We start from the raw sequence: 27,279 nt of genomic DNA, 5'->3' as shown, positions 1-27,279 counted from the left end.
AAGATGCTCCAAAGTACAAATTGTCTTCAAAAATAGAAAACATTTGATAGACTCCAGATTTATTCTGCAGCAGGACAACGACCTCAAACATACAGCCAATGTCATTAAGAAAGTCCTGGAAGTGATATGGAGCTCAGAGCCCAGATCCCAGTATCAAGCTTATTTGGGATTACATAAGACTTTGCACAAGTTTTACATCCACAACAGAGTTTCTTTAAAGACTGTGCATATGTACCTAGGAGAATTGATGTTTTGAAGATCGTGATCACACCAAATGTTCTCATACTGTTCGCGCAGCCACAGGTGAAGGACAATTTGAGACCACGAGTCAAAAATAAAAGTAGTCATGTATCAGCCATTGCTGCAATGCTTTTAGATGCTGGGATGAGCTCACAGCATACAGCTCCCCATGGTTTGAATACTCCCTATATAAAGTCATAATGGTAACTCCCCTAGAGGAGAGAGGGGAGTATATTAAACCCTTTACCAGATTTCTGGTGTATAAAAAAGTAGCATATTTTGGCATGCACCATCTTGTGCAGTTTTTACCATTTTACACCTGTCCCACCACGAGGAGTATGTAGTGTTACCATTAGGCAGCATGGTTGCTCAAAGCGAATTGGATTTACTACAATTTACACCATAAACTGACAGATAGCTGAAGTCCATGCCAGCTTTAGCTGTTGCGGATTTCAGATTTGGCACCAAAGATGCACTGAATTATTAAAAGGCACATTGATAAATTGGTCTAATTAGAGATTACACTAGCATGAACTTTGACAAACAAAAACGCCAGTTTAAGAAAGTCTGCCCCATAGACTTTGTCAAGCTGAGGGGAGGTTGGGCGCATCTTGCATTCTATTACAGGGCCCTATGATTCTGTACCTTTCCTCCAATGATGACGGTTCTTGGGACAAAGTCCTTTGCAGGATTTGCTTTTATACCTGGGGAAAAAAAAAAAAAAAAAAATGTTATAACTTCACGAGTGACAAGATAAAATACTTAAAAAACTCTTTCCCATCCCCCAAGACAAGATTATCCTGAAATCTGCATATTTTTCTTTAAGTACACAAAAATATGCATGCTATGTAGTTTTACAGCTCTATCGCCATCTCCCCTGTAATGGATTTTTCACGTGAGAGATAGATTGGAGCAATTATATACATTTGATGAATGCTTCCTCCCTGCACAGCACACCTCATACCTCATTTCCCCAGCTTCTCCCATAAATCTTATTGTATTGTCACACAGATCAGGATAATCACACATCTAATGAGCCTTCCCCACAGAGGGGCTTCATGGCACAACACGGCACCAACACAGCCAACCTGGGAAACAGATGTTCACTTGTCTACACCTCAAATCCCTTGGGTTGTGTGCAAGAGCAAAATATATATTTGTATTATTTGTAACCCTTTACAACAGGAGGATGACAAGTTTTGGCTGCAATTTTAGCTATTCATATCAGAACAGAAAAATGAAAAATTTCTCAAGAATTCCATTAAAAAATTTAATAAAAATGTATAATACACACATCTGGTTGGAAAAACCCATTTTAAAAATACCTCATGGAAATTAAAGGGAACCCTTGTAGAACAGCTACAGAAAACACTTCCCTCTTGAGGACCCAGCACATTCCTGCATTGTGTACAGAAGGCAACCTACCGATTTCAATGACTGTGCTTAATACTTAATTGTCCCCAGTTTAGGGGCTGTAGGGAAACAGAAGACTTGTTCCTAGATTCTTCCTCAGATTACAGCCAATTAATGCAGCCTCTAGCAGTCGGGCACTTTGCGATCGGCTTATTGGGAGACCCTTCTATGCCCAAAAAGCAGACAAACCCTGTATTTACTACCATTTTGGTGTTTGAATTACAGCTTGACTGATTGTATAGGAGGTTCAAGATTTAAAAGTGCGATTTCCATTTTCAGGTAACTAGAACCCATCAACACTACTAGATACAGACACAAGGTTAGGAGTCTTACTCGGTTCTTTGATACAGTTTCTAGGGTCTACAATATTGCTGCTTAGATAGGGGTCCAGAGGTGTAGAGCAATTTCTGTATTTGCCTAACTACTCACTGATAATCCTCCGACAGATGGGAGGATATAACTGCAAGGGTGCAGAAAAATTCTACTCCACCCCCCAAAAAAAAAATCCCCAAAAAAACTTGCCATGCACTCAAGGGACAGTGGAGGGGGGGCTGGGGTTATAATTTTTAAGAACAAAAATGGAAAACCCTTACGGTTGTACATTGTGATGATATGGAGACAGTTGAGCAGTTGTCTCTTGTACTCATGGATTCTCTTCACTTGCACATCAAACATGGAGGATGGATTGAGTTTCATCTTGTAAGTCTTTTCCAGATATTGGATAAACTTAAGCTTGTTCTCCTACAAGGAAGGAAAAAAAAAAAAGCTGAAAATATCCACACCATAGTGTTTTTCAGGCACAACATTCAGTGCTGATCAACTAATATAAGACTATATTTAGCACTTAAAACTTTTAAGCTACAGAGCTCCAAACCCCCTGCACAGAGAATAAAATTAAAAGGGTTTTCCTATTACGTAAAACTTCTCCCCAGCTATTCTGTACTATGTGTGGAAAAAGTTTAAAAAAATAAATAAAAATTCTGCAACCAACAATTGAGAGCCTCTGAGTCACTTTTTCCAGTGTATAACTGTATGCAGCAAGCTCCCTCTAGTGGTGGCAGCAGAAATAAAGTGTCCCAAAAGAGAATTAGGAGCTCTGCATCAGAACAAACAGAATATAAATAATGGTAGCTCACCTCCTTGACCTTCGAAACATCCCTGATGAATGCGTTATCATTCACATACTTATTCAGCTGTTTTAGCTGGCTCAGGTCCTTCACATAGTCTTCTCCAATTTTCTGGATTAGAACAAAGCAAGAGTTAGGCCCAAAACTCTATATTCCTTGAAATCTTATCTTGATATCAAAAGAACATATAGGCCCCTTTAACATATATTGGGAGTTAGTTACAGCACTCCAGCCATTTCAAGACTACTTCCAGCCAGCAGCTGTCAGGGCTCACTAGGAGTTGTACTTTTGCAACAGCTAGAGAGCTGCAGGCTGGAGCCCACTGATCTAGATACTACAGCCAATAAGACATTCACATTATAATTGTACATTAACTATAGCCATCTCACTGCAGACCATATGTAGCAGCAGTTTTATCAAAGCCCTGTTTCTGGAGAGGAGCCATGTAAGCCACCAGTATTAAATGGCATGTTGTAAGTAGGGGCCTTGTTAGAGATTTTGCATTGGGGCCCAGGAACTTCATGTTATGCCTCTGGGCTTTTATCTGGCTGTTAGATCTCTTCACCTCGGCTATGAGTTCTGCAAGTCCTGGGTTACACAGGAGAAGCCAGCGCCTAGGAGTGATCCCATTTGTCTTGTTCTGGAACTTTGCAGGTTCAAGTTCACTGAAGTCTTTAAACCTAGGAAAGAATAATGCAGCAAGTTATAGAACAAGTCAATGCAGTAGTCACATGACTGTCTCCTATAATTAATCACTCATGCAATACTCATACACCCATTCCAAAAAAAATAAAAAAAGGGGGGTGCCCTGTTTGGTACACTCAGCCACTTGCTGGAGAACAGAGCATTACAAGATAGCCCGTTCATTTTAACAGAATCTGCGTAATGCTTAGTTTCCACTGTGGGGGGCACTACAAGGGAATTGAACAGCTGTAGCCTGTAGGGAAACCCAGATAACCTGCTCACGTCTCACCAGCAGCACACCGAGAGATCAACTTATTGTAAACCCATCTTTCACCCTCTTGTTCCCAATTATTGGGTGAAGGAAGGTGGCACAGGTTGGACAACTGTATTTAGCAGTAGATGAGCCAGTCTACGATAGGCAACTCACACTTGGTTTTTGACAATCTCAGAGTGGATTCTGGCCACCCCATTCACTGCATGCGATCCGAGAATACACAAGTGAGCCATGTTAATCCTCTTGACGCCATCTTCTTCAATCAGAGACATTCTCCTCAGTCGGTCTACATCTCCTGGGTAGAGGGCTGCAATTTTCTGTAGAAAGGTCAAACGCATTACATTACATTGGGCAGATTGTAAGTTATAGAAAAAGATGTAGCGGTTACTGCAAAATCTAATTTGGCAATAAGAATTGAAGAGAAGCATAGTCCGAGTACCATGACGCCCCTCTTCTGCTTGCAGCTTAGAGCTATGGGCGCAGTTTAGGTAATCAGCAGAAGACAGGTGATCCAACACTTGTAATCAGTTCAGCTCATAAGTTGATTGGCAATGTGCTGCCAGCAGAGAGGGAAGGGGGGGGGGGGGGGGGGTTTACTGTTCCATTCTCCATCTTATCCTGTGTTAGGCTTTTCCAGACAGTGAAGAAGTCATTTTAAAGTGTTATTTTGCAAAACTGATCATATTAGTCACCTGCATACGGCGAGGTTTACAATTGACCAGTTGTCGTAATGAATATGATGAGCAGCCCCCCACCCCCCCAAACTTGTTTGGGGGTAGCCATGATAAAGTAGCTGTTGAGATTATGAAGCTCTATGCCATGTTCACAGCAGCATAAATCGCAGATCCACATGTGCAGTTAGTCCTCAGGGACAAAGTCTGCATACAGAATTCTGCAGTTTGTGCGTGAAGTAGTGATGTAACATTTGATGTTGATCTGTGGACATGCAGCAGAGGTACAAATATGGATTTTGCCCAATGACTGTGCCAAGTCTGCATGCGGACCTGATTTCTGCCACAATTTTGCAGGCAGGAAATTCTGTGGCAAATCAAACCGTGTGAATGTATGGCTGCATCCACAGACCTTTAGCTTCTCAATGGTGCAGTCACATGGTTCTGATCAAAGCTGTTAACAGATGCCCCAAGTTAAAGCAGTTTGCCCCACAATCAGCACCATACCGATCACCAGAATGGGAGATCCTAAGGCCTCCCTTTGCAATCTATGACCACAGTAAGAAATATGAATTGAGCACACTGAAGGTCCATTAGAAGTTTAACCCCTTAGTAACCTACCTATTTTGCATCAGGCATTTTTTTATATATAGTGCTTTTATCAATTGGAGAGATTGGAGGAAAAAGTTCAATTTTAGGTTTTCTTTAATGGGGGGTCAATAGTGTAGCAAAACCAAAATTTAATTGGTTGTATTACTTTTTTCTATAATAAGAGGCTTTTTTTTAAATAAAAAAAAAAGCCAAATTCCAAGATCCATAACATTTTCAATTTTCCTCCAAAAGAGTCATGTATTGATTTTTGTGGGAGGTGTTGTAGTTTCCATTGGCACAATTTGGGGGTAACTAACTTTGTAGGAGTGTATATAGAGAGTTTTTTGAGAGACAAATATTTCTCTTAACAGTTTACCATGTGGGATAACACTTTTATATTCAGATTACAAAACGCAGTGATATGTAATTAATATACTTTATTTTCCTTACACTGTTTTTGGTCCCTCCAAGGGACTTTAAGATGAGATTGTTGGATCACTGGTATACTACACTACCAATGTAGTGCACCTTTGACCAATCAGACTCAGAGCCAAGGTCTGATAGGCTGTATTCCTAAGGAACTCTGATCACATTGCAGGGTGCTGATGACTGACAGGAGGAGCTACCTCACCACATGCCATAATTGCCATTAATTACGGTATGTAAGGGGAGGTTTTTCCTGTGTAGAGCATTGCCCCAGCTGTCATGACTCAGCTATTCATGGCATGGGATTCCCAAGGGAACCTTAGATTAGGGCACAATAAAACCTAACCCATGGCCCCTTAAGTGACCTGCTATACAGGTTTTTACAGCGGCCACTGGTTAGTAACCTGTCCTGCTATTAGGAGCTGGCTATCCCAATTTCCTCAATTACTGAATGGTGACAGTTATCTATTCCATGGTCTGCTTCTGGTCACATATTGCAGTTCTGGGACTTTCTGGGTTTACAGAATGCCAAGTTGAAAGGAATTCTACTTCATGATAGCTTGGATATAGGGAGAACATGTTGACTTACATCCATATGTCTCTGGTTTATTTCGTAGATAATCTGTAGGTGTCTGGGCAGCAAGTTCTCCACAAGGTCCACTGGCCATCGTTCCAATGCTTCAGGTAACACGGTATGGTTTGTGTAAGCAAAGGTTCTCTTTGTAATCTCCCAAGCCTAAGAACAGGTAAAAAAAAAAAAATTACTGCATGTAGTTACTGATTCAGGACAAGGCTTTTACAAAACATTTTAAAGAGACCAACTACTTTGAGCCTATGAGCCTAGTCCACTCATTCTATGTGCATTCCACGTAGCCCGTCCGAAGTATTCAACAGCAGGTTTGACATGCAACATCGAGGTAATGGCAGGGAAAGCCAGCATAAAATTTACATCCCCAGATTCAGCTACAGTGTTTCCCTGAAAATAAGACCGTATTTATTAATTTTTGCGCCAAAAGAGGCAGTGTCTTATTTTCAGGGGGGAGGGTGTCTGGATCCCTTATGCTGGGCTGTGGTGCTAAGGCAGTCTTCCGTGTCGTCCTTGGCACTGAGCATTCTCTTCCTGGTAATGGGGCTTGAATACCATGCCTCCAGCAAGAGACTGCTGTGATTGGCTGAGGCGGTGTACCTTAACCAATCACAGCTGGCGCTTGATGAGCCAATCACAGCCATTTAATGTCATTTACTGAATGCTGTGATTGGATCACATGAACCACTCACAGCCAATCTCTTGCTGGAGGCAGGGTATTCAAGCCTCATTACCAGGAAGAGAATGCCCTCACCGCTGAGGACTACATGGAGACTGCCGAAGCAGCACAGCCCAGCGAGAGGACCCAGATGCTGCCTGCTAGAGGAGTTTTGTTTTTTTTTCTTTATGTAGTGTAGTTAGGGCTTATATTCCAAAAAAACCCAAATAAATCAGGGTAGGGTTAAATATCAGGGTAGGTCTTATTTTTTAGAGGAAACATGGCATTTTGAATCCATAAGCTTAGCTAGTAGGTCTCAAGGTAAATGATAAGATTCCCTTTTAGGATGCATTTACACAAGTCTCCTCCATGTGAGTTTTGCGTGTTGCAAGATGCACAAGACTCGCACGGAAATAGATTGTTTTTGTCACTGTGGGGTTCAGAACTAAAATATAACTTTTATTAAAAGTTTATAAAAAAAGAACTTGATAAGCAAGTCTCAAATAGGACACACACATAGCTAAAAAGTACTCCTTGAACAAAATTCCCAGAAATATATATGGCGGAATGGCCATATTTCGGGATAGAGAATTTAAAGCTATACAGCTTTAAAAAGAGTAGACCATAGAAGGTTCAAAAAACAATTAGCGATTTGCTACAGAATTATGTAGTGTAGCTATAACCTTTTTACTCAAAGGGTCAAACTAGCTAGTACGTTCAGAAGTTTCTCAGAACACCAACAACCTCGAGAAGTCTCCATAGCCCTCCAATCGAGGGGTTAACTTGGTTATTGGGTTCAGAATCTTTTTGGAACGTCACCTGTTACCCCAGCCTAGTTTAGTGCACAGGGGTATACATAAATCCCTCTAAATTGCACTCCAATAGAGACTTAAAGCCTCATGTCCACGGGGAAAAAAAAAAAAAAAAACGGGCCCGCTACGGATTCTCCATGTAGAATCTGCAGCGGGTCCCTCCTGCCCCGCGGACATGAGCGCTGAAAATCAGAATAAATGAGAATAAACTCACCTCCCATCCGCTCCGTTTCTTCTCTGCGTCACGGCCGGATCTTCTTTCTTCAGCCGGCGGATGAATTCGTCACGCCGGCGGCACGTCGCCGGCACGTCGTTGACGTGCCGCGCGCATGCGCCGGGCACATCCGCCGAGCCGAAGCAAGGGAGATGCGGCCGTGAGGAAGAGAAGACCTTCCCGGCCCGCTACGGGTGAGTAAATTCTTTTAAATTCCTATTTTAGGTCTCCCGCGGATCCGGACGGCTTCCATAGGCTTCAATAGAAGCCCGCGGGAGCCGTCCCTGCGGGAGACCCGCACGAAAATGGAGCATGGTCCAGATTTTTTCATGCTCCATTTTTTTAAAAATCTCTTTTATTGACCATCCGCGGGTATTTATCTACCCGCGGGTGGTCAATGCATCCCTATGGGGTGCGGATCCGCGTGCAGGTAATCCGCTGCGGATCCTAAATCATATTTTCCCCGTGGACATGAGCCCTTAGGGTAATCTCAGCAGAAAAGAGAAGATCCACTCCTCACAGATCTAGTCCACTAGATATAGATAACTTCCCAAGTGGCTACATCTGATGGAGAATAGACCATTAATAACTTTAAAAAAATTCCAAAATTGATAATTTCCAATCCAAAATAAGGAGAGGAAAGAATCCATCAGTTATATGGAATAGTCTTAGGACGTCACTTCTTAAGAGAAATTACGCGGTTCGACGCGTTTCTGCTACAGTTAGAGTAGCGTCATCAGGAACCAAATTCCATATCTGGACGTCAAAAAAAATCAAAAATCAGTAAACAACGTCCTTAAACTGCTCGACAAAAATTAGATTGTAGCGGAAGTTGTAAAGGTAAAGGAGAGGTAGACGATGCTAGCATTCAAAGGGTTAAATATCCCCCAGAGATTCACCCCTAGAAAGTAATAAGAACGAGAGAAGGTAGCAGCACCAGCCTCTGTGGTAGACTGGCGGCTAATGACCCATAGTGTGTCTCAACAGGGTTTAAGTAGTGGATAACTCCTCCCTTGATTCAGGGGTGTGTCGTCATATAACCTATTAACAGAGTGCCTTGTAGCTCCACCTAATCTGACATCATTCACCTGTCACATTTACTCTGGTTGTTGTACTGATCAATAAAGAAGAAAAAAAAAAAAAAAAAGCTGTGGGGTAGCTGGTCAGTTTTGGATGTATTCCACAGACTGTCCAGGGACTTGTTTATGATCCACCTCCTTGTTGTGATCCTGTTGCTATGGGGGCTCGGCTCCACGTCCAGCGCTACCACGGAACCATGTGATCAAACGTGGTGACGTAGGACGCTGAAAGGGTGCATGGGGGGGGGGGGGGGGGAATTGTCATTCCCTCACTGTGCGCGCGCCCACGTGATCAAGCGCGATGACGTGGAGTGCTAGAAGATTGCATTGGGAAAACTCTAAGAAGTTATAGTTTCCCTATGCGCGTGATCACGTGTCTTCTGATTACAGGACCGAACCTGGTAAAGGAGTAAATCAGAGGGAGGTGTAAGTATCCACCCCTTACTTTACTTATACTCCGATCATGTGACCGGTCCTGTTAGTGAAATTGATGAATGAGCCGTGTCTGTAAACTCCCCTAACGGTCACGTGATCATGGCCGAGGATATGACTGGTGGTGTCCTATAATGCTGTTGTGTAGTGCCCAAAAAGACAGCGCCGAGGTGGATCATCCACTCAGTGCCCCTATTGGTAGTTTGGTACCAGAGTGTCCCAAACGGTACACATAGGTAAATATATCTTTAATAGTATGTGATCATAAGACTTCAAAATTGGGCAAGCTTGTAGATAAACAGCCATCATATAATGTACTGCCAGCTAGTCCGGGTACCGATATAGTGGAAGACTATATCCACCCCTGTATGTTTTTAAGTATACAGGTAACAGGGTTGGATTCTTCAATGATATCAACATGATGATGGGCATAAAGACATGTTCCACCATCAAATCTAATACACTTGTGGTCAGAATAAATGTCCAGGGCTTATTAGCTAGATATAAACAGATAAAATCAATTTATGATGTTAACATCTGATGAAGTATACTCTATTAAGGCTGTATTCATATGACGCTTATAGGAGGAGGGTGTGTTGATAACACCTCATATCCTCTTAATAGATATCCGAAAAGAGAACAAAGGGGGCTAGATTACTAGAATGTAGTTGCTCAACGCAGGAAAGAAATATGACAGAGTTTAGTCCCAGTTCATATAAAGCATGCAAATGAAAGGGTTTCATTCAGGCCCTTTGGTTGTATGCAGTCCATACGATAAGTCCATTGTGACTCCTTTTGAAGGAGCCTCTTGTCAAGGTCACCTCTCCTCCCATAGCTCCTGATGGATTCTACCCCCTGAAACATTAGTAGATCAGGGTTACCCCCATGGTGTTCTCGCATGTGATTTGCTACAGGTATTTTGTCGCCTCGTCGTATATTCCCAAGATGGGCAAGAATCCGTCGCCTGAATTCTTGCCTCGTCTTCCCTATATAGTTCTTCTTACAGGGGCATGTTGCCATATATACCAAATGGGAAGAGCGACAGTTGAAAAACTCTTAGCGTGTACATCTTACCAGTATAGGCACTCTTGATAGTATCTCCCTTAAGGATATTTCGACACGCTAAGCAGTCAGAACACGGGAAAGTACCCATGGGTCTCGATATATAGTCAGCCAGTTACCAGATTGTGGTGTCTTCAAGTGGCTCTTGACTACTCTATCCTTGACGTTACGACCCAGTCTGAAGGTTAGGAGCGGATTTGGAGGTAATAGTTTTGAAGTCTGGGTCTTCTTGGAGAATCCCCCAATATTTGGAAAGGATGTTGCGCATATAAGGAACTCCATTGTCAAAAGTGGATATGATACGTAATTGACTATCTGGGTTCTTAATTTTAGAGACTAGCAGTTCTGGTCTGCTTTGTTGTTTAGAGAAATGATATGCTTTCTCTATGAAGTTAGTGGGATAACCTCTGTCTGAGAATCTATTTTTCAACTCCGTGCTTTTATCTTCAAAGTCATTAGAATCTGAGCAGTTTCTCCTAAGGCGCAGAAACTGCCCTTTAGGTATCCCATTTTTCAGGGAATAGGGGTGGGCACTATCCCAGGCAAGCAGGCGATTGGAAGCGGTTGGTTTCCTGAAGAGAGGATTGTAGGTAGCCATCGTTAGCTTTGCTGATACAGACATCCAAGAAAGAAATAGAATTCTCTTCGATCTCCATGGTAAGTTTGAGGTTGATTGAGTTGTCATTCAAAACATCAACAAACTCCATGAATGACTCCTTGGTTCCAGTGTATAGGATCAGGATGTCATCAATAAATCTCAACTAAAGTGGGATGTTATCTGTCCACTTGGTGTGCTCTTCCGTGAAGACCATTTGTGTCTCCCACCAGCCCAGGAACAGATTTGCGTACGATGGGGCACAGGGACTCCCCATCACGGTGCCCCTGAGCTGGTGGAACAGATGGCCTTCGAACAGGAAGTAATTTTTTGTGAGCACGAAGATCAGGAGATTTTCAACGAATTGGTTATGATGCATATATGCCGTTCCTCTCTGCTTCAGGAAGTGTCCAACTGCTTTAATCCCTATATCATGGGGGATGGAACTATACAGTCCTTCTACATCTAAACTTGCCAATAGGGTACCGGGTTCAACATGAATTCCATCTATCAACCGTGATTCCTTGTTCGAAATAGGTTTTCAATCGTTCTATTTACAGGTGATGTTTCTCAGTGATGCTGCAGGGTAGAACAGTTACAACAAGTTTCATTTTTCTGTGTTTTTTGTGGAAAACTCCATTATCCACTATGGTAGAGTAAGAAAAAAAACCCACATACATCGCACTCGCATGTATATGTCAGTAGGATGCATTTTTAAAATCTTCCTATTGAAAAACACACGATTTTCACGTGCCTTAAAAATGCATGTGCAGCGATGCGTTCTTTTAATTGCATTTGCATAGAAGATCCCAATTTAACAAGCAGAATATTTTAGTTTCTTGGACAGATATCACACTTGCCTGTGTAAATACAGCACAAGAATGATTGTGAAAATACGGATAGGGCTGTAATAGCTGCCAAAGGGTCTGGAGGACCATTAAAAAATACAATATAAAGAGTTATATGGGGGGAGTGCTACACAACAGAAATCCATGCAAATTCCAGGAGTAATGTGTACTGTATGTGGCGTTGCCCTTCAATAAGGTTATTTAGTGGAAAGTTTCTCAATTGAAGTAGCCCCTATCCAAATAAATTAGAGTACCCCAGGGGATATCATTTCCTACACTCCCTTTTGAAGAGCAGAAGTATGATCCCCACTAGAGAAATGCCATATGCCCTTGGGATACATGGACTTAAAAACCAGGGTAACTTATGACAGCTCCAGAGCTTTTGGATAAAACATTGTGTTAAAACTTGGTTGCCAAATCCTCCAGGTTCTAATGCAATGTATATAAAGAAAGCACAAGGCATATTAGCAAACAAACGTGTTCTGCTTTAGTTTCAAACCAACGACAATTTCTTCATAACTATTGGGAGAGCACGGCTGGGCCAAGATGGAGGTTTCCTGATGGACAAACCACCGCTTAGTTTTGTGATGAAAGGGCAAGAGAAAATACACTTTGGGGAGATTGTTCCTTTGGCATTAGAAAAAAAAGAAAAAAAGCTGCAAAATTTGGTGCAAGTCTACCTTGTGCAAAAGTTTTGCAACTTTGTGACAGGTATAACACACACACACACACACACTTTTTCAATGGGGTATCTAATGAGAACTGAACAATCAGTATTTAAACCAAATGATTGGAGAAAGAGCCAACGATTATTTTCACGCCTGGCCACAAAAGCTTACAATTCAGTCACCATTAGAGTGTACCTTCTCCCAGGGAAGCTTCTCTATATCCAGAAATATTCTCATCAGTTCTGGAATTCCCAGCGCAGGGTGAGTGTCATTAAGCTGAATGGCAACCTGGAGAACGAAGAAGTTTTTATTACATTGTCCAGTTCATCATAAAATAACGAAAGCTGCCAAAAGTGAAAATTTACCTTTTCTGGAAAAGAGTCAAAGCCGGTCCTCACCGTCTCCCTGCTGCCAAACTTAGAGGCCTTGAAACGGCGGATGATGTCTTGTAAAGAAGCAGCCACCACAAAGTATTCCTGCTTCAGACGCAGCTCCTTACCCTCAAAGAACTGGACAAAGACAAACCAAATATATCCCACGGTAAGGAGGCAAGGTGTAATAAAAAAATAAAAATAAAAAAAGTCAAATCTAAAACATACATTTTTTTTTCTCAAAAAAGTAAATCATCCATTGGGCTTTATAGGGATTTCAATGCTCTGCAGCTTGTAAACACCAATACTGCCCTCTACAGTGCATTGTGTAACATTACATTTTTAATTCACTTTTAGGAATACAATGCTTGGGTTGACTACCCGTATGAGGCGCATACACCATGTGAGACCTGTGCAGCTGCACAAGGACCCAGTAGGAATGGGGCAACTTATTATAAAAGACTGCATAGAATTTCCTAGGTCACAATAATTGGATGAAGGTTGGCTACATAAAAGGGGGTAGTATAGGATTAAATATTCAAGGCCAATAGGCCCATATGGAAGACCCCCTGCTGTTGATTTGCCCGTAACTTGAACCACTTCCTTGGGACCTAAAGTAAGGAGGCTGTATGGATATTGTATGAGCACCCATAGTAACAGAAGAATGGAGTTCCCTTTGGAGAGCGGCTGATCTGCTATGGATATTATATCAGGCCTCTGGTTGTCAGCAGGAGATGAGCCAGGACTTACATTATCATTTGGATACAGGACACGGGAGATGTTTTCAGCCAGGTTCCGGTCCAGTACTGCCTGGATGTAGTCACCAACATTAACTAGAGAAGCAAACAGTCATTCTGTAAGTGAGGAGGGGCATGCCCATGATCTGGGTTTATCAATACAGTATTGCAATATAACTTACACTAGGAGTAGGGGATAAGTAATAATTGCAGCTGAGCATTTGTAACTAACCACTTCCCCAACAATGAAATAAGTTACCTCAGAGGAAGTGAGGAGAACGATCAAGAACTACTGCCCATTAACAGTTCTACATCTAGCCATCATATATACCCTGTTTCCCTGAAAATAAGACATAGCATGATTTTCCAGAATGCTTGAGGATGCAAAATGATTTTTCAGGCTTTTAGAGGATGCTTAAAATATAACCCCTACTCCAAAATCAAGCCCTGCCAACAGTTAATTAAAAAAGTCAATTTAAATAGTGTACAGGCAGCTATACATGTAAAAAAGTTAAACCTTTTTGAACAAAAAATTAATATAAGACACTGTCTTATTTTTGGGGAAACACGGTAGATACATACAGTTGTACGAAGGCTTTCACCTAGGACAAGCTCACTTTGCAGCCCCAGTTCTGTCTAAATATGCTGGCCAAAGCAAAGCTATGCCATGCCTCATGGGCCATTCACACAATGGACAGGAGCTAACCCATTGACTTATATGGGAAGCTGTTCTAGACATGCTTTGTGACCTGTAGAGAGGTAGTTTTGCAGGGAGGTGTCCATTTCCATGTCAGCGTTTCCCATTTAGTGTGTAATGTGACATGTATTTCCCCTAACCATGAGCAGAACCTTATATTTATCAGGCCTCCTTCCCACGAGCGTGACGGGGTCCGCCGCGTAATATTACGCAGTGAAGCCCGTCACGGCGCCCCCCAGAGCCCCTATACTTACCTGCGGGAGATAGCGTGAAATCGCTTCCCCGCCCACCGCCGCCGCGTCACCGCCCACCACCGCCGCGTCACCGGCCGTGTCACGTGCACGGCCGGCCGTGTCACGTGACGCGGCCGGCCGCGTCATATGACGCGCGGCGGTGGGCGGGAAAGCGTTTTTTCACGCTATCTCCCGCTGGTTACAGCGGGAGATAGCGTGAACGGACGGCTTCCATTGACTGCAATGGAAGCCGTCAGTGCGTACAGCCCGTCCTCACCCGCAGAAAATAGAGCATGCTGCGGGTGAGGACGGGAGAAATCGCGGTGCGTAATTCCGCGCTGGAATTACGCATCGTGAGCATTGTGCTATTAGGTTCAATAGAACCTAATAGCTGCGGGCAACGCAGCGGATTTTCGCCGCGAATTACGCGGCGGAAATCCGTTCGTGGGAAGGAGGCCTCAGGGTTAAACCTCATTTGACACTTTTCAGCCCGAACCACCAACTTATCCAGATCAGTTCGCAACCATATACGGTCATCTCATGTTAGTTACTTTACATACTGTAGCTTTGTATCTGCAAATATTTATATTTCACTGTTTAATTCTTCCACAATGTTGATAAACATTACAAAAAAAAATAAGGCCCAATACTGCCGTCAGAGTAGGTACCATTAAGAACCATCCTCTGCTTTCTATCATTGAGGCCTCCTGCACACAGGCGGATTTGCATTGCAAAATCTGGAGTAGGAGTCAGCAGCAAATCCAGCCCATAGCATGCTATGACAATATGCAATTTCCTGCCCATGAGTGGAATTAGATTGTGATATTCCACTTGCGGGGGAGAAATCGCAGCATGCTGCTATTTTGTGCGGGCTATGCACAGCTGGCTTCTGTTGAAGTCAATGGAAACAGTCCATCCTGTGGCCATTCCGCAATCGTTGCAGAATGGTTGCGGCAGCCTTGTCATTGTGACAGGTCATGTGTGGCACATCAGCACAGAAGACGGTGGAGAGGTATGCTGGGGTCACCGGGTCGAATTCTGCTGCGGGAATCCTGTATGCGGGGGTCTGACCTGCCCATGAGCAGGCAGCCCCTGGTTACTTGCCCACATTGTCACTTCATATACCAACCTTTCATGTATCAAATGCTTAGGAAGAGTCTACATACAAAAGATCTTATGACTACCTGGTCCAGTCTAGAACTTACCTCCTCACTTTCCTTGAAGTACTCCAGGATAGCAGCTCTTAGAAACCCTTCCAACATTTTACCCACACTAGAAGACTTACCAGCCTGTAGTTTCCAGGTTCACTTTTGGACTCTTGAATATTGCCACCACATTTGCTATGCGCCAAGCCAATGAAAAAGACCAAACAGGTCATGTTTTAAGATATCCTGTAGTAAGAACACCTGTGGCAATGTCTGAGGCACCAACAATAATTACACCACCTATGCAACACTGAGGAAATCCTGAAAACATGACCTGTTGTGGTCTGAGGACTGGAGGTGTGCACCCATGTCCAGAGTCTTTTCCCCCCTGCAATTACTCATGTACTCGTTTGACACGCACTTCTTGTAGGAGCTACACAACCCAATACTACACATACTCACAGTCTCTGAGGTTAAAGTCGTTGGGTGCTCTTGCAGACCAAAGCCTCATAGTATTGACAGTGTTATTCATATACCCGGGGACTGGAGTGTCATACGGCATTGCCAGAACCACCTAGGACAGAAAAGCAACTTTACTAATCAAGCACTGGAAGCAGAATCTGATGTGGAGTTGAAGAACTGAATGGCAGTCTCACCTGAGTGTCCACCCAACGGGGGCCTGTCTTGGTGTGCTCCACTCGCCCATAGAAGTGAACAGGGATCATGTACTCTGGTCGGGCCTTCTCCCAAGGATTTCCATGTCGCAGCCAATCATCAGCTTCCTCAACCTGCAGACGACAACTGTATGGGTTCTCTTTCCAACTCACCCCCATAGGAAACCAGTAGTAAGCTTATAATATGGGCCCCACTATCCTAGGAGGCTCCAGGAATTTTAAGCTATATCACTGAAGCAGGGTCTGTACATTTACTGGCGTTTATAAACTAACCTCAGTACAGCTTGATATAGTGACTAAACTGTCTAAAACATGTCATTTCACACCCTCTTCCCCCATATAGAACATCTTTGCAGGTGATCTTCCCTGTGCATAAAAGAAGAATCCACATCCAGGCTGTGCTGTCATAAGCACATTACACAGGAAGTGTGGGCAAGGATAACGACAGAGCACAAGGGAACCCGACTTGGGTAACAGCCGTTTTAACAAGATAAAGTTTCTCAATTACAATTTACCAAATGTTTCCTGCTGTATAAAAGCAACTTGCAAACCACACTGAAGAGATTGGTCAATAGTGAAGAGCTTGGTTACATGGGGTCAATTATATAGAGGATTATAATTATCTGCTAGCGCAAACTCCATGCAGATATTGCTCTGGCTGTAGACCAGCCTGGGCTCCTGGGCAATAGTTATGGGCCCAGGATAACAATGCCTTTAAGCAGTATTTTATGCATCTTTTTCTTCCACCCAGATGCTGCACTTAAACATTAATGCTTCCGACTCAGGGCTATAGAGCCTTCCAGGCCACAAGCCTTTGGGCACTGGTCTGTAACCCCTATGGAAAAAGCAGGATTCTGAGACACCCGAATTGGAACAGGTTTTCAGAATTACATATTAAGACCTGGAGGTCTACCATGGCTACCAAGATCTCATTCAGAAGGGTAATCCCACATTTCTATGACTGCCCCGGGATGCCTACAGTGGGTTCCATCTTGACAATGACCAGTTTTAAGAGTTTTAGCTGGAACAGAACATAACCTGCTGGTCATTGACTGCCTGTTACAATACTCCAACCCTAGGGAGGGGGGAAAAAAAAAACCCACTCAGTTTCTGTATCCAAATATGCTGGTAAAGACCAGCGTGCCTCGTTAGTGCCTATAGGAACCGATTTGGAATATAAATCAAACAAGCCGAAAAGCTTATATAATGGAGATTATATTACATAATTAGAGCAATATATGAAATACAGGAATGCCGCACCTGCCATCCATCTCTGATCTTCTGGTTGAAAATTCCATATTCATAGCGGATGCCATATCCGTATGCAGCAAGGCCCAGTGTAGCCATGGAGTCCAGGAAACAGGCTAAATACAAGACAATAGTTAGGAAACCCCAATATCTGATGTTATTAATAAAGGGTGTACTTGCCCCACACTAGCAAGACCATGGAGGATTTTTTTGGCAGGGTAGCTATGTGATACATGCTTATACTCAATGTCCAATACTGAAGGCATAGAAGGATCAAGGATACAGGCAGCTGCCTGCTGTGTGAGGGCTCATACACAAGACCATCTTGTGCATCATCAATATGGCCACGGGCCCAAACTGCACCTCAGATTATATATGGCATGCAATATTAGTGAAGCATTCCACCATAGAAGCATTGCTACTTGGGGATATAGTGGAGGCACCATGCACCATCCAGTAGTGAGGGATCTACCACTTCAGTTAACCAAGCTACCAGAAGTGTACATTACAGTAGCTTCAGTAAATCTGTAACCAAGTAAAACAGCAGAAACAGAGTATCCCCCTTCCCCCCTTCCTACAACCTCCATGGTCCGAATGTCAATGCCCCAAGTCCTGATGTAACAGCGTAGCATCTCACTAGATCAGAGTTAGACTGTTACACGCGAGTAAATATTTGGAGAACAAGATTTCGGGAGATCAATAAATTACTAGAATTCAACTCAGTTTTGGTCATTGTACAAGTTTTTGTCCTTGTATTTTCATGAAATTTCAAGTTGCTTGTAGTGGAAATGCAAGAAAGATCACCAAGGCTTTCAAGAAGCTTGTGGTGAACAGGCACTGCCATACCGTAGCATGGTAAGATGGGTAGCAGTGTTTAAGTATGTGAAGAGTATCAAACACAAGGCTGGAGCAGGTGGGCCTGTGACAGCCACAGAAAAAAACAACAAAAAAAAAACAAAAAAAAACTCATCGCTCAAGTCCACCTGCTGCATAAAGACATCAAACAAAGGACTGCAAGATAAGACGTTTCATCCAGTTCTGTGCATAGAATTCTGATGGAATACCTAAAAATGTGAAGAATCACTAGCAGATTGGTTCTACACAACCTTTCAAAGGTTCAAGGTTGGAAGTGTCCGAGTCCCTTCTAATTCGATATGAAAGGAGAATATTTTTGGAGACATTATGACAATTGAGGACACGGGCAAAGACCAACGAGCTCCATTTGAAATTACACAAGCAACCTGAATTTTCACACACAGACACACAAAACACAGACCTCTTTATGTCAAGAGAACACTGTTATAGGGCAGTATTTGGTGAAATGGCACCTGTCAAATGCCAACACTTTCCGATTGGCAGAAGTACGAACAATACTATAGATAACACTCATGACGCGGTTTTCATATTATAAATCATTACGGTTGTCATATTACAAGTGTAGCAGGGTGTTGCCAATAATTTTTACATGACCCTTGTAGAAAGTCCTAGCCATGTCCACAGTATAGAGTCCTCATCAGAGCACAATGCTAGAAAGTTACTGACCTGCAAGACGTCCAAGGCCACCATTACCAAGCCCAGCATCCTCCTCCATCTCCTCCAGTTCCTCAATGTCCAGTCCAAGCTACAGAACAAGAAATTGATCAAAAGACATAGCAGACCAGGTCTCTTAGTGAAAGCAATGAGCAGCATTTCTACAGGATGTGATGTGCCACTCAAGATCTGCACAGAATGTGTACTTATGGTGGTCCATCTGACAATGGTCTTTACCTCTTCCACTAATATAGGACATGCTGGTTTAGAGGGGGTCCTCATTCAAGTAGGCACTCTGTTTAGAGGCAGTCTAATCTTAACAGATTCATATTTTAAAAGCACTGTGCACAATCCATCAAACCAGGATGATGCCCTATGATGTTCGAGAACTTCACATCACTGTATTTTGTGGAACAGAAATATTACTGGAGCCAATGCATCCCGAGAGAATGTAGAATATAAGATTGAAAGCACCCAACATCATCCCTAGAGAGGAGAGTAGCTGACAACATCTCTGAAATCAGCATCCCATCTTTCAAAAAAGTTAATTTTTTTCAAAAGTTCTGGATGCACCCCAAAGAGTTTGAGTTCCCTATTAATTTTAAAAATAGTTCTAGCGTATTAAGAAAAAAAAAAATCCCATACGTATCTCAGAGGTGCCAACTACTAAGGCTGCCTGCAGACGACCGGGTCAGATCCGGCTGTGAGAATTCTCGCAGCGGGACCCGACATGAGTGGCTGCAGAGAGCACTGGACTCACCCGCTCCCGGAGCTCCAGTTCTTTCATGTGCCGGCTGCCAGCGCATGCAAAGAGAGAGCCAGCGGCCGGTGAGTGATGTTTCTGTGCGGGGCTCTGCAAGCCCCACACAGAATTAGAGCAGGCCACGGTTTGTTTGCTGCGCGTGATTTCACGCAGACAAACTGCGGCCGTCTGCATAGGATTGCGTGCTGTAATGCAATCCTATGCAGGCGTCCAGGGGTGGAAATTCTGGGGGGAATCCCGCCGTGGAATTTCCGCCCGTCTGCAGGCGGCCTAAATCAGCGAGAACTTTGTAAATATGGGCTCTAGAGCATTAAAAGTTTTCTTCAGAACTCTTGAGGTGCTACCCAGAACTCTTATAAATCACAGGATTTCGCAAAAAATTTACACATAATAACTTTGACATTTTTCGATCCGGCATCTGAAAAATCAGCGAGAACTTTGTACATATGGGTTCTAGAGCTTCAAGCAATAAGAGTTTTCATCAGGTGCCGGATTGAAAAATGTCAAAGTTATTATGTAGAGTTCTGTGTAAATAATTTTGGGGGAATCACACGATTTTATAACAGTTCTGGGTAGCACCTCAAGAGTTCTGAAGAAAACTCAATGCGTCAAGCTCTAGAACCCATACTGCTGACAACTACATTCCCAGAAAGCCTGATCACCAAACAACAGGAAATAAGAGGAGTCACAAGTTATTGGCGTATATGGCCCGTGGGAAGGCAGCTGTATCTGTTGCAGGCTCTCTTCTGCAAGATTTCCACTGTAGCAAAGCTGCTGTAACCAAGTTCACACCTAAATGCTGGCCATAGTATTTGTAGCAATCTGCTACAAATTTTAACCCTTTTGAAATCTGCAGCTTAAATGGCATGCTGCAAGTTTAGAATTAAAAAAAGCTGCAAAAATGTTGCTGAAAGTTTCTACACCAAGTATAGCTCCCCCCCATCTCCTCCACATGACCTGCACTATAAATGCTGTGGAATTTACCCAGTAAAAATACACTGTGTGAAGACGGCCTATATGGTATATATGTGGTGGCCATCATATTGAGAAGACAGGGATCTGTTGGTTGTTACACACTCCACAGACTTCAATGAAGATGTGGTCAGGTTTATGTAACACTTTACCTCTTTCCATAACTACCATAGACTAGAATAGAGAAGTTTTTAAGAGGATATGTCATAAGTGTCTAAAATGAGAACATCCCATTATATATTCATACACCACTACTCTTCACCTACTGTGGACCTGGCTTTATTCAGTGAAATCAAAGCAATAGATAAGGGTTCTTACCACAGACATTTATGGCATATCTATAGATTACAGCACAAGTGTTTACCAGGTAGGGTCCCAATTCTGGGAACCACCTTCTAGGAAAACAGGGGTCCTTTCCCCCACTAGACCAGTCATTGCATCCAAGCAGAATGAAGATGTTGCTGCACTCTGTATTCATGTCTGTGGGAGTTACAAGACTCCTATTCATTCAGTCTCCTCCTGGATAAGATGGCCATCTCAACTGGTGGAATGAGGGTCCAGAGACCATTCCCGTTCCCCACCATTTAAAATATTATGGCACATCGATGTCTAGGACCAAGTTTTAAGCCTCTCAGACAGACAGTTCTAGAATTTCCATGAAGAACCAAATAGCTACATATACAGATGTCTAACAAGTCCAGATTGAACTCAGTGCTCTGAACCACAGTACTACTGCCAATGAAGACCTTCCCCTGCAAAGCACGTTTGATATGACATACATAAGAGAATAGTCTTAATAGACCAAATTCTACAAGAAAAAATATAGCTAAAGATGCCAAGTCAAACATAATCCTGTGTAGAATGCAGAGAACTGATTAGAACCTGCCCTAGACACGTCAATACACGTTAAACTTCAATAGAAGTAACCAAAGCAAATATCTTAAGGCATTTCAAGTTCTGTGTTGTACAAACAGATGGACATTTTGTGAACTTAAAGGGTTTGGGACTTTAAATATTGAGGACCTAACCTTAGGATTGCCATCAATATCAGATCGCTGGGGAGGTCCAACTCCTGACACCCCCACCGATAAGATGTTTGAAGAGGCAGCATTAGGATCTGTGAGAATACAATAGACCGTCGCATTAAGGGTTTAGGTCCCTGCATGTTCATCTAGTGAGGTTGTATCTTACCTGATAAATTGCCTCATCACAAGCGTTTTGCAGCCCCAGATTGATCATTGTGTTCTGCAGGGTACGGCCCATGTAGAATTCCAGAGACAGGTAATATGTTCTCTGCAAGAAGATACAACATTCCGGTTATTTTTAATTCACTGGTGACTTTTTTGAAAAAAGGACATGAAAGACGCAAGAGCTGAAGAACCATTCACTACAGTCCACAGAGGCTGTCACAAAGCTTTGTGGAAGCCTGGCTAACAACTCCGAAGAGCAGCACCATGGCCAACAGGGTCATTGTCACCCGGCTTTTCCCACCAACAAGGAAACCCTGACATAGCAGTGGTAATTTGTTTATTGCAGATTACTAAAGATGGGATTCAGACAAATGCAATATGGGTGTACTTTTTGGGTCTGTATTTTGGCCAAAGAGCCAGGCATATCTTCAGAGTTAATGTCATTAAGTATCATAGGAACGCTTGTAGCTTGGGTCATTAGCCTTGTGGACTGCTTAGGATTTGTAGCTATAACACCCCATAAAACCCCTTAATGACTGGCCTATTAAGGTTTTTACATCCTGCCGCTGCAGAACGTGTATTGAGAGAGATCGCAGGGTGCCGACACTGGCAGCAACAACTCCGATAAGCCATGTGGCTCATCAGAGCTGTTAACCCTTTAAATGTGTTTTTCTTGCACTTTTCTTTCACGCAATATCAGTATTTTTTTTTTAACCGCAAATAATCACTTGGCCTTTCTATGTTAAGAACGCACCACATAAAAAACACAAACTTGCGGTTTTTGTGTGATGCATTTTTAACATTAGAAAGTCCCATTGACATTCCCGCAAGAAAAAAAAAAGGCAGCGATGTCGCGTGAAAAAAAAATGCGCAAGAAGAATGCAAGTGTGTAAGAGCCCTCAGACTCATGGATTTTTCTAGCGACTCTGCTAGCATTGTATGGCCAAAATCCATAATGCTTGGACAGATCAGTGGCAAGAGACAACCTGGCTGCCAAAGGACATGATAGCTGATACTGGAAGCAGTGCAAAACTGAACATGGAGGGAGCTCACTTTTAGGGTTGCAAACGACTAAACAGCTAACACTGAATGACAGCAAGCAGAGATCTTGAAAAATGGTAAGGGATTAATACAGAAAGTATATTGGAAAATTGGGTAGTTTTCCATTACATTACAAAATATATTTGCTGAAACCAGAATACCCCTATAAGGCCCTATGGCGAGTTATAACTGTAGGCTGGTACTTGTGTAAATCCAGCAGGTGTAATATATTGCCGCTACTCTTCCCAAATATCACGATCTGTAAACGTGCTGAAAACTGACAAAAATGCAGAGTCAGCAGTGTTTTCCTGTGAAGGTCAATGCTTGGATTTCAAAGCCTTCACCTACTGTGTCACCAAGGAACCTGTCCAACAACATGCACACAGGAATGCGAGAGATGGAGCAGCGTTAGTGGTGACAGCAGGTCTAACCCTTTAGGCAAGACAATTCCTGAATTCATGTGGATAATGAAGAGCCAACCATCGTCAGACGGGATTACCTCAACATGCCAAAGGAAATCATTCTTTGATCTCACCCTCTAGGTATACAAATCATGAATATGTACAATTCCACAGTAAATACAATACTAAACTAGTGTTTATTTAGGCCAAAAAAATAAAATTAAGCTTTTTTACTGCCATTTTTGTGGAACACAGTAGAACTCTTTCTTCTACTTCTGGACAAACTGCTTGTATAATATATACCGAACCTATTGAGATAAGGGGTTCCAGAGGTGACCTGTGGACACTTTAATTTACTGTGGTGGAAGCAGGAATAAAGTGACTGTTTTGGGCTGGACAGACAAAAATGGCCGCAGCATGGGCCAGTCAGACAGAATGTAGTGTCGGACTACTAATGTCGAATATGCACAGTGTACATCAAGTAGTCAGAAGCGGTTTGGCCACCTTTGTTCATTTAGGACTGGAGGGTTGCTTTTATAGTGGAGTTGGAGCAGTTACAGCTTTGGCCAAATTGTTCAACTGACAGTCCTCTTAGGACCCATTCACATGGCCATGTTTTCGGGCCATGCATTCTACAAACAGCACATGACCCCATAACAGCCTATGAGGCTAGTTAGATCATTTTTCACACAGACTAGTCCATGTGGAAAATAAAATTTGCTGCACGTTCTCTTCTCATCAGTTCATGGGCAAGAATAGGATATAGAATGTATAGGGTCTGGAGACCTGACAGCACGTCTTGGGTGCAACACACATACAGCCATGTAAATCCAGTTTTATAGATAGCTTTGGGGCCAGATGAATTCTAGTTACACAGCTGTCCGAGCCAGGACCCACCAAAAGATACTTTGTGGCCATGGGGTCTACCCAATTGCAAAGTGGACAAGTGACTGGATTGTACTGAACAGTAGAGGTGAGAAATAGATCAGAATATATATTCATCCTTATGATGCCTCATGTAAATGTGATGCTTACAATTCTCACCAATTCCATTCCCCTAAGAATATAGGGTATAGATAAGACTAGTTGCATGTACGAGAATGTTGCCTCTGTACACCACAATGGATTTGAAACAAAGTAACCACCATGGAGACCTTCGGCTTTAATGCAAGAGGTTTAATAATATTGCATCACCCATTTGGGAATCCCAGCCATATTTTTTCCCTTTTACGCAGTCCCTCCATGCGCACTACCAAGGAAGGATTTCTGCAATCATCATCTTGTCTCCTGTTCCTCCCGGCCTTCTGATGTTGCCGCGCTCTACAGCAATTTCCTTATTTTTAAGGATAAACTAAGTAGTTGATTTTTCTGCTCCTAAGTTTCTGCTATCCCTCCTGTCCAATTACTTTTATGCCTGTGAAAATAAGGGGACTATATATTTGGTCACATACCTAAACCGTTGATGCAATATGTTTAAGCCCCTTGAATTAATATTGAAAGGCTACTTGTCAATCACAGATCGCTAGGGTAAATAGTCATATTTCTGGTGAGAGGGGAACGAGGCAGAGGGCTGATCCCTGTCCAACCACCTCCTTGCCTCTTATTAAGTTTGACGTTCTCCAGTTTGGATTCCATCGCAATACCTTTTTTAGACTCTATACAATATACTGTTAATTGTGCAGGCTGCATTCTTCATCTTGATGAAGGATGCAGCCTGCACTCCACCCACCCTTAGGCCTCATGGCCACGGGGAAAAGCAGCATTAAAATCTGCAGCAGATCACCCGCACGCGGATCGGCGCCCCATAGGAATGCATTGACCATCCGCGGGTAGATAAATACCCATGGATGGTATTTAAAAGTGAATTTAAAAATTTCTGGAGCATGAAAAAAAAAAATAAAAATGGACATGCTCCATTTTAGTGCGGATCACGCGTGCGGGAGCTCATAGAGCACATAGCTCAATTGATCTCCCGAATGAAAATAAAAGACAATTATAGTGCATCCGCAGCCCAAATCCACATTACAAATCCGCAGCAGATCTGATTTTCCCTGTGGACATAAGGCCTTAGGGTATTTGACTACGTTTGAGGAAATTTGGGAACAATGGTCAGATATATACGGGGATAGTTAATTTTGAATGAAAGTTGCATAGGGCTAGTGTAGAAAAGTTCATGGTATTTAGAGTGGGCAGGGGGAAGAGTTGGTCTTTAATGCTTTTGGTACGTGCTTAAGTACGTTTTTGATGGAGTGGGGGGGGGGGGGCTACAGTCTGTTAAACTAGTTATGTTTCAATGCATTATTTAGGCAGGCTAAGGACAGACAGAGCATTAAAATTCTAACTAATAAGAATGGTCTGATTAGAACAAAAAAAAACACAACCAACACCACACACTATTAACTGGACAAGACTGTATAATCAAACCCAGATTACAAGCACTTGGCCTATGTGTTTAGAAACAAATCCTTCCCTGCAGAAAAGGAAGTTTTCCAGCAACCACACCCAAATAACTAGATTATACTATGCTAGCCCTGGGCAGAACAGCCACATTGCTAATGCCATCTACATACACAACAGCTATGGCACAAGGCTATAGTTAGGTATGCATATATAAACTATGAACTATGTATACTATTGCAACAGCTAAGGCATGATCATCCACATAGCCAATGCTGCCAAGTAGCAAGCTAGAATTACATATAGTCGTTAGCAAAACTTTTTTTTTAATGCACACAACTTCTGGCTGTGGAGAATGAAGTTTCCTTACTTCCTGTAAGAAAGGGCAATAAGCCACAAGCTTTGTGTTGTCAATAACACTGTGCTGCTACATTGTAACAAGAAAAACAGTACAAAAGGACGACCACCAAGTGTTACTGTATCCCTGTGCAAACCAGCAGCACCCTCTACTGTCCCCTTGTGCTACAAACAAAGCTCCCCCGCCAGCACATCAGAAGCAACTGCTGAGCCTATGACAGTATACATGTACACAGAGGAGGAGGCTGCAGTTTGCACCTCCTGCAGAAAGACATAAGACTGGCAGAGCCTGGCAAGTACCTTGGGGTCCTTCTCATAGTAGTACTGCTGGGTCCTGATCCACCTCCCCACCAGGTGGTCCCTCACTGTATGGCCCAGAGCAAAGTAGTAATCTCTGATGGTGGAGACATTTCTGTCTTTGACCAGGGTGAAGTGCAAATGTCTGTTAAAGCCTTTCTTCAACTCTGCGACATTTTCCACCCCCACAAGTCCTCTGATGCTGATCTGCTTCCTCTTCTCCTGGTCAGTCAGGGGTCGTGCCATCTTTGCTCTGCAGGGGTTAGACTGCTGACCAGGGTGCAAGGCTGAAGGCTGCAGTTTATAACTAGTGAGAGTCTAACTTCCCCTATACTGTCTCCACCCACAGTGTGATAATTGGTAAGGAGCTGAGACTGCAAGCCACACACACCAATAGTATCACAGGGGAGAGTGTGCCAACCTCCAGCTGGCTGCAACCCACCTTGGCTGTTACTGGCATGAATTCACTGCTCGCCTGTAGCTGCCAGGATTGCTATACTGCTGGACAGTGTTCCTTTTGTAACTGCAAAACGTTGCAGCCAAGCAGTGGGCATGCTCTGGTTATCTTTTGTAGAACTACAAGTCTCAGCAGGAATGACTAGTTTTCCTGCTAGTTGCTTTGGAACCTGATGAGAACATGATTAGTATGCAGAGATGAGCGGTGCTACATGGGCACCACTTATCTCTCCCTGCAGAAGTAGTCTGTCTGAGATCACTAAGGGGGAAACCCACTACACTCATCCTTCCTTTTCTCCAGTGTTTCCCAAAATTTCAGCTTGGGGCACCCCTGGGAATACATTTTTACCATGGGGTAGCCTTACCAAAAAGGGAGTGTTGTCAGGGGGT

General features: G+C 43.0%; 1 protein-coding gene across 1 annotated transcript in view; it reads right to left on the bottom strand.

Moving 5' to 3' along the window:
• Nucleotides 1-26,732, bottom strand: part of PYGL (glycogen phosphorylase L) — a 29,005-nt gene extending 2,273 nt beyond the window's left edge. The window contains exons 1-15 of the mRNA XM_066608024.1: nucleotides 26,437-26,732; nucleotides 21,942-22,043; nucleotides 19,028-19,106; nucleotides 17,498-17,601; nucleotides 16,220-16,351; nucleotides 16,026-16,137; nucleotides 13,502-13,584; nucleotides 12,746-12,889; nucleotides 12,576-12,668; nucleotides 6,016-6,162; nucleotides 3,892-4,055; nucleotides 3,346-3,460; nucleotides 2,790-2,891; nucleotides 2,247-2,394; nucleotides 886-944 (exon numbers count right to left, since the gene is read on the bottom strand). Coding sequence (XP_066464121.1) covers nucleotides 886-944; nucleotides 2,247-2,394; nucleotides 2,790-2,891; nucleotides 3,346-3,460; nucleotides 3,892-4,055; nucleotides 6,016-6,162; nucleotides 12,576-12,668; nucleotides 12,746-12,889; nucleotides 13,502-13,584; nucleotides 16,026-16,137; nucleotides 16,220-16,351; nucleotides 17,498-17,601; nucleotides 19,028-19,106; nucleotides 21,942-22,043; nucleotides 26,437-26,679 — 1,827 coding nt within the window. The 5' untranslated portion in view covers nucleotides 26,680-26,732. The remainder of the gene's footprint in view (nucleotides 1-885; nucleotides 945-2,246; nucleotides 2,395-2,789; nucleotides 2,892-3,345; nucleotides 3,461-3,891; nucleotides 4,056-6,015; nucleotides 6,163-12,575; nucleotides 12,669-12,745; nucleotides 12,890-13,501; nucleotides 13,585-16,025; nucleotides 16,138-16,219; nucleotides 16,352-17,497; nucleotides 17,602-19,027; nucleotides 19,107-21,941; nucleotides 22,044-26,436) is intronic.
• Between the last annotated feature and the right edge of the window lie 547 nt (nucleotides 26,733-27,279).

This window comes from Eleutherodactylus coqui, chromosome 6 (genome assembly GCF_035609145.1).
Source record: "Eleutherodactylus coqui strain aEleCoq1 chromosome 6, aEleCoq1.hap1, whole genome shotgun sequence".
Classification (NCBI taxonomy): Eukaryota; Metazoa; Chordata; class Amphibia; order Anura; family Eleutherodactylidae; genus Eleutherodactylus; species Eleutherodactylus coqui.
This window is presented reverse-complemented; position numbering and strand designations above follow the sequence as displayed.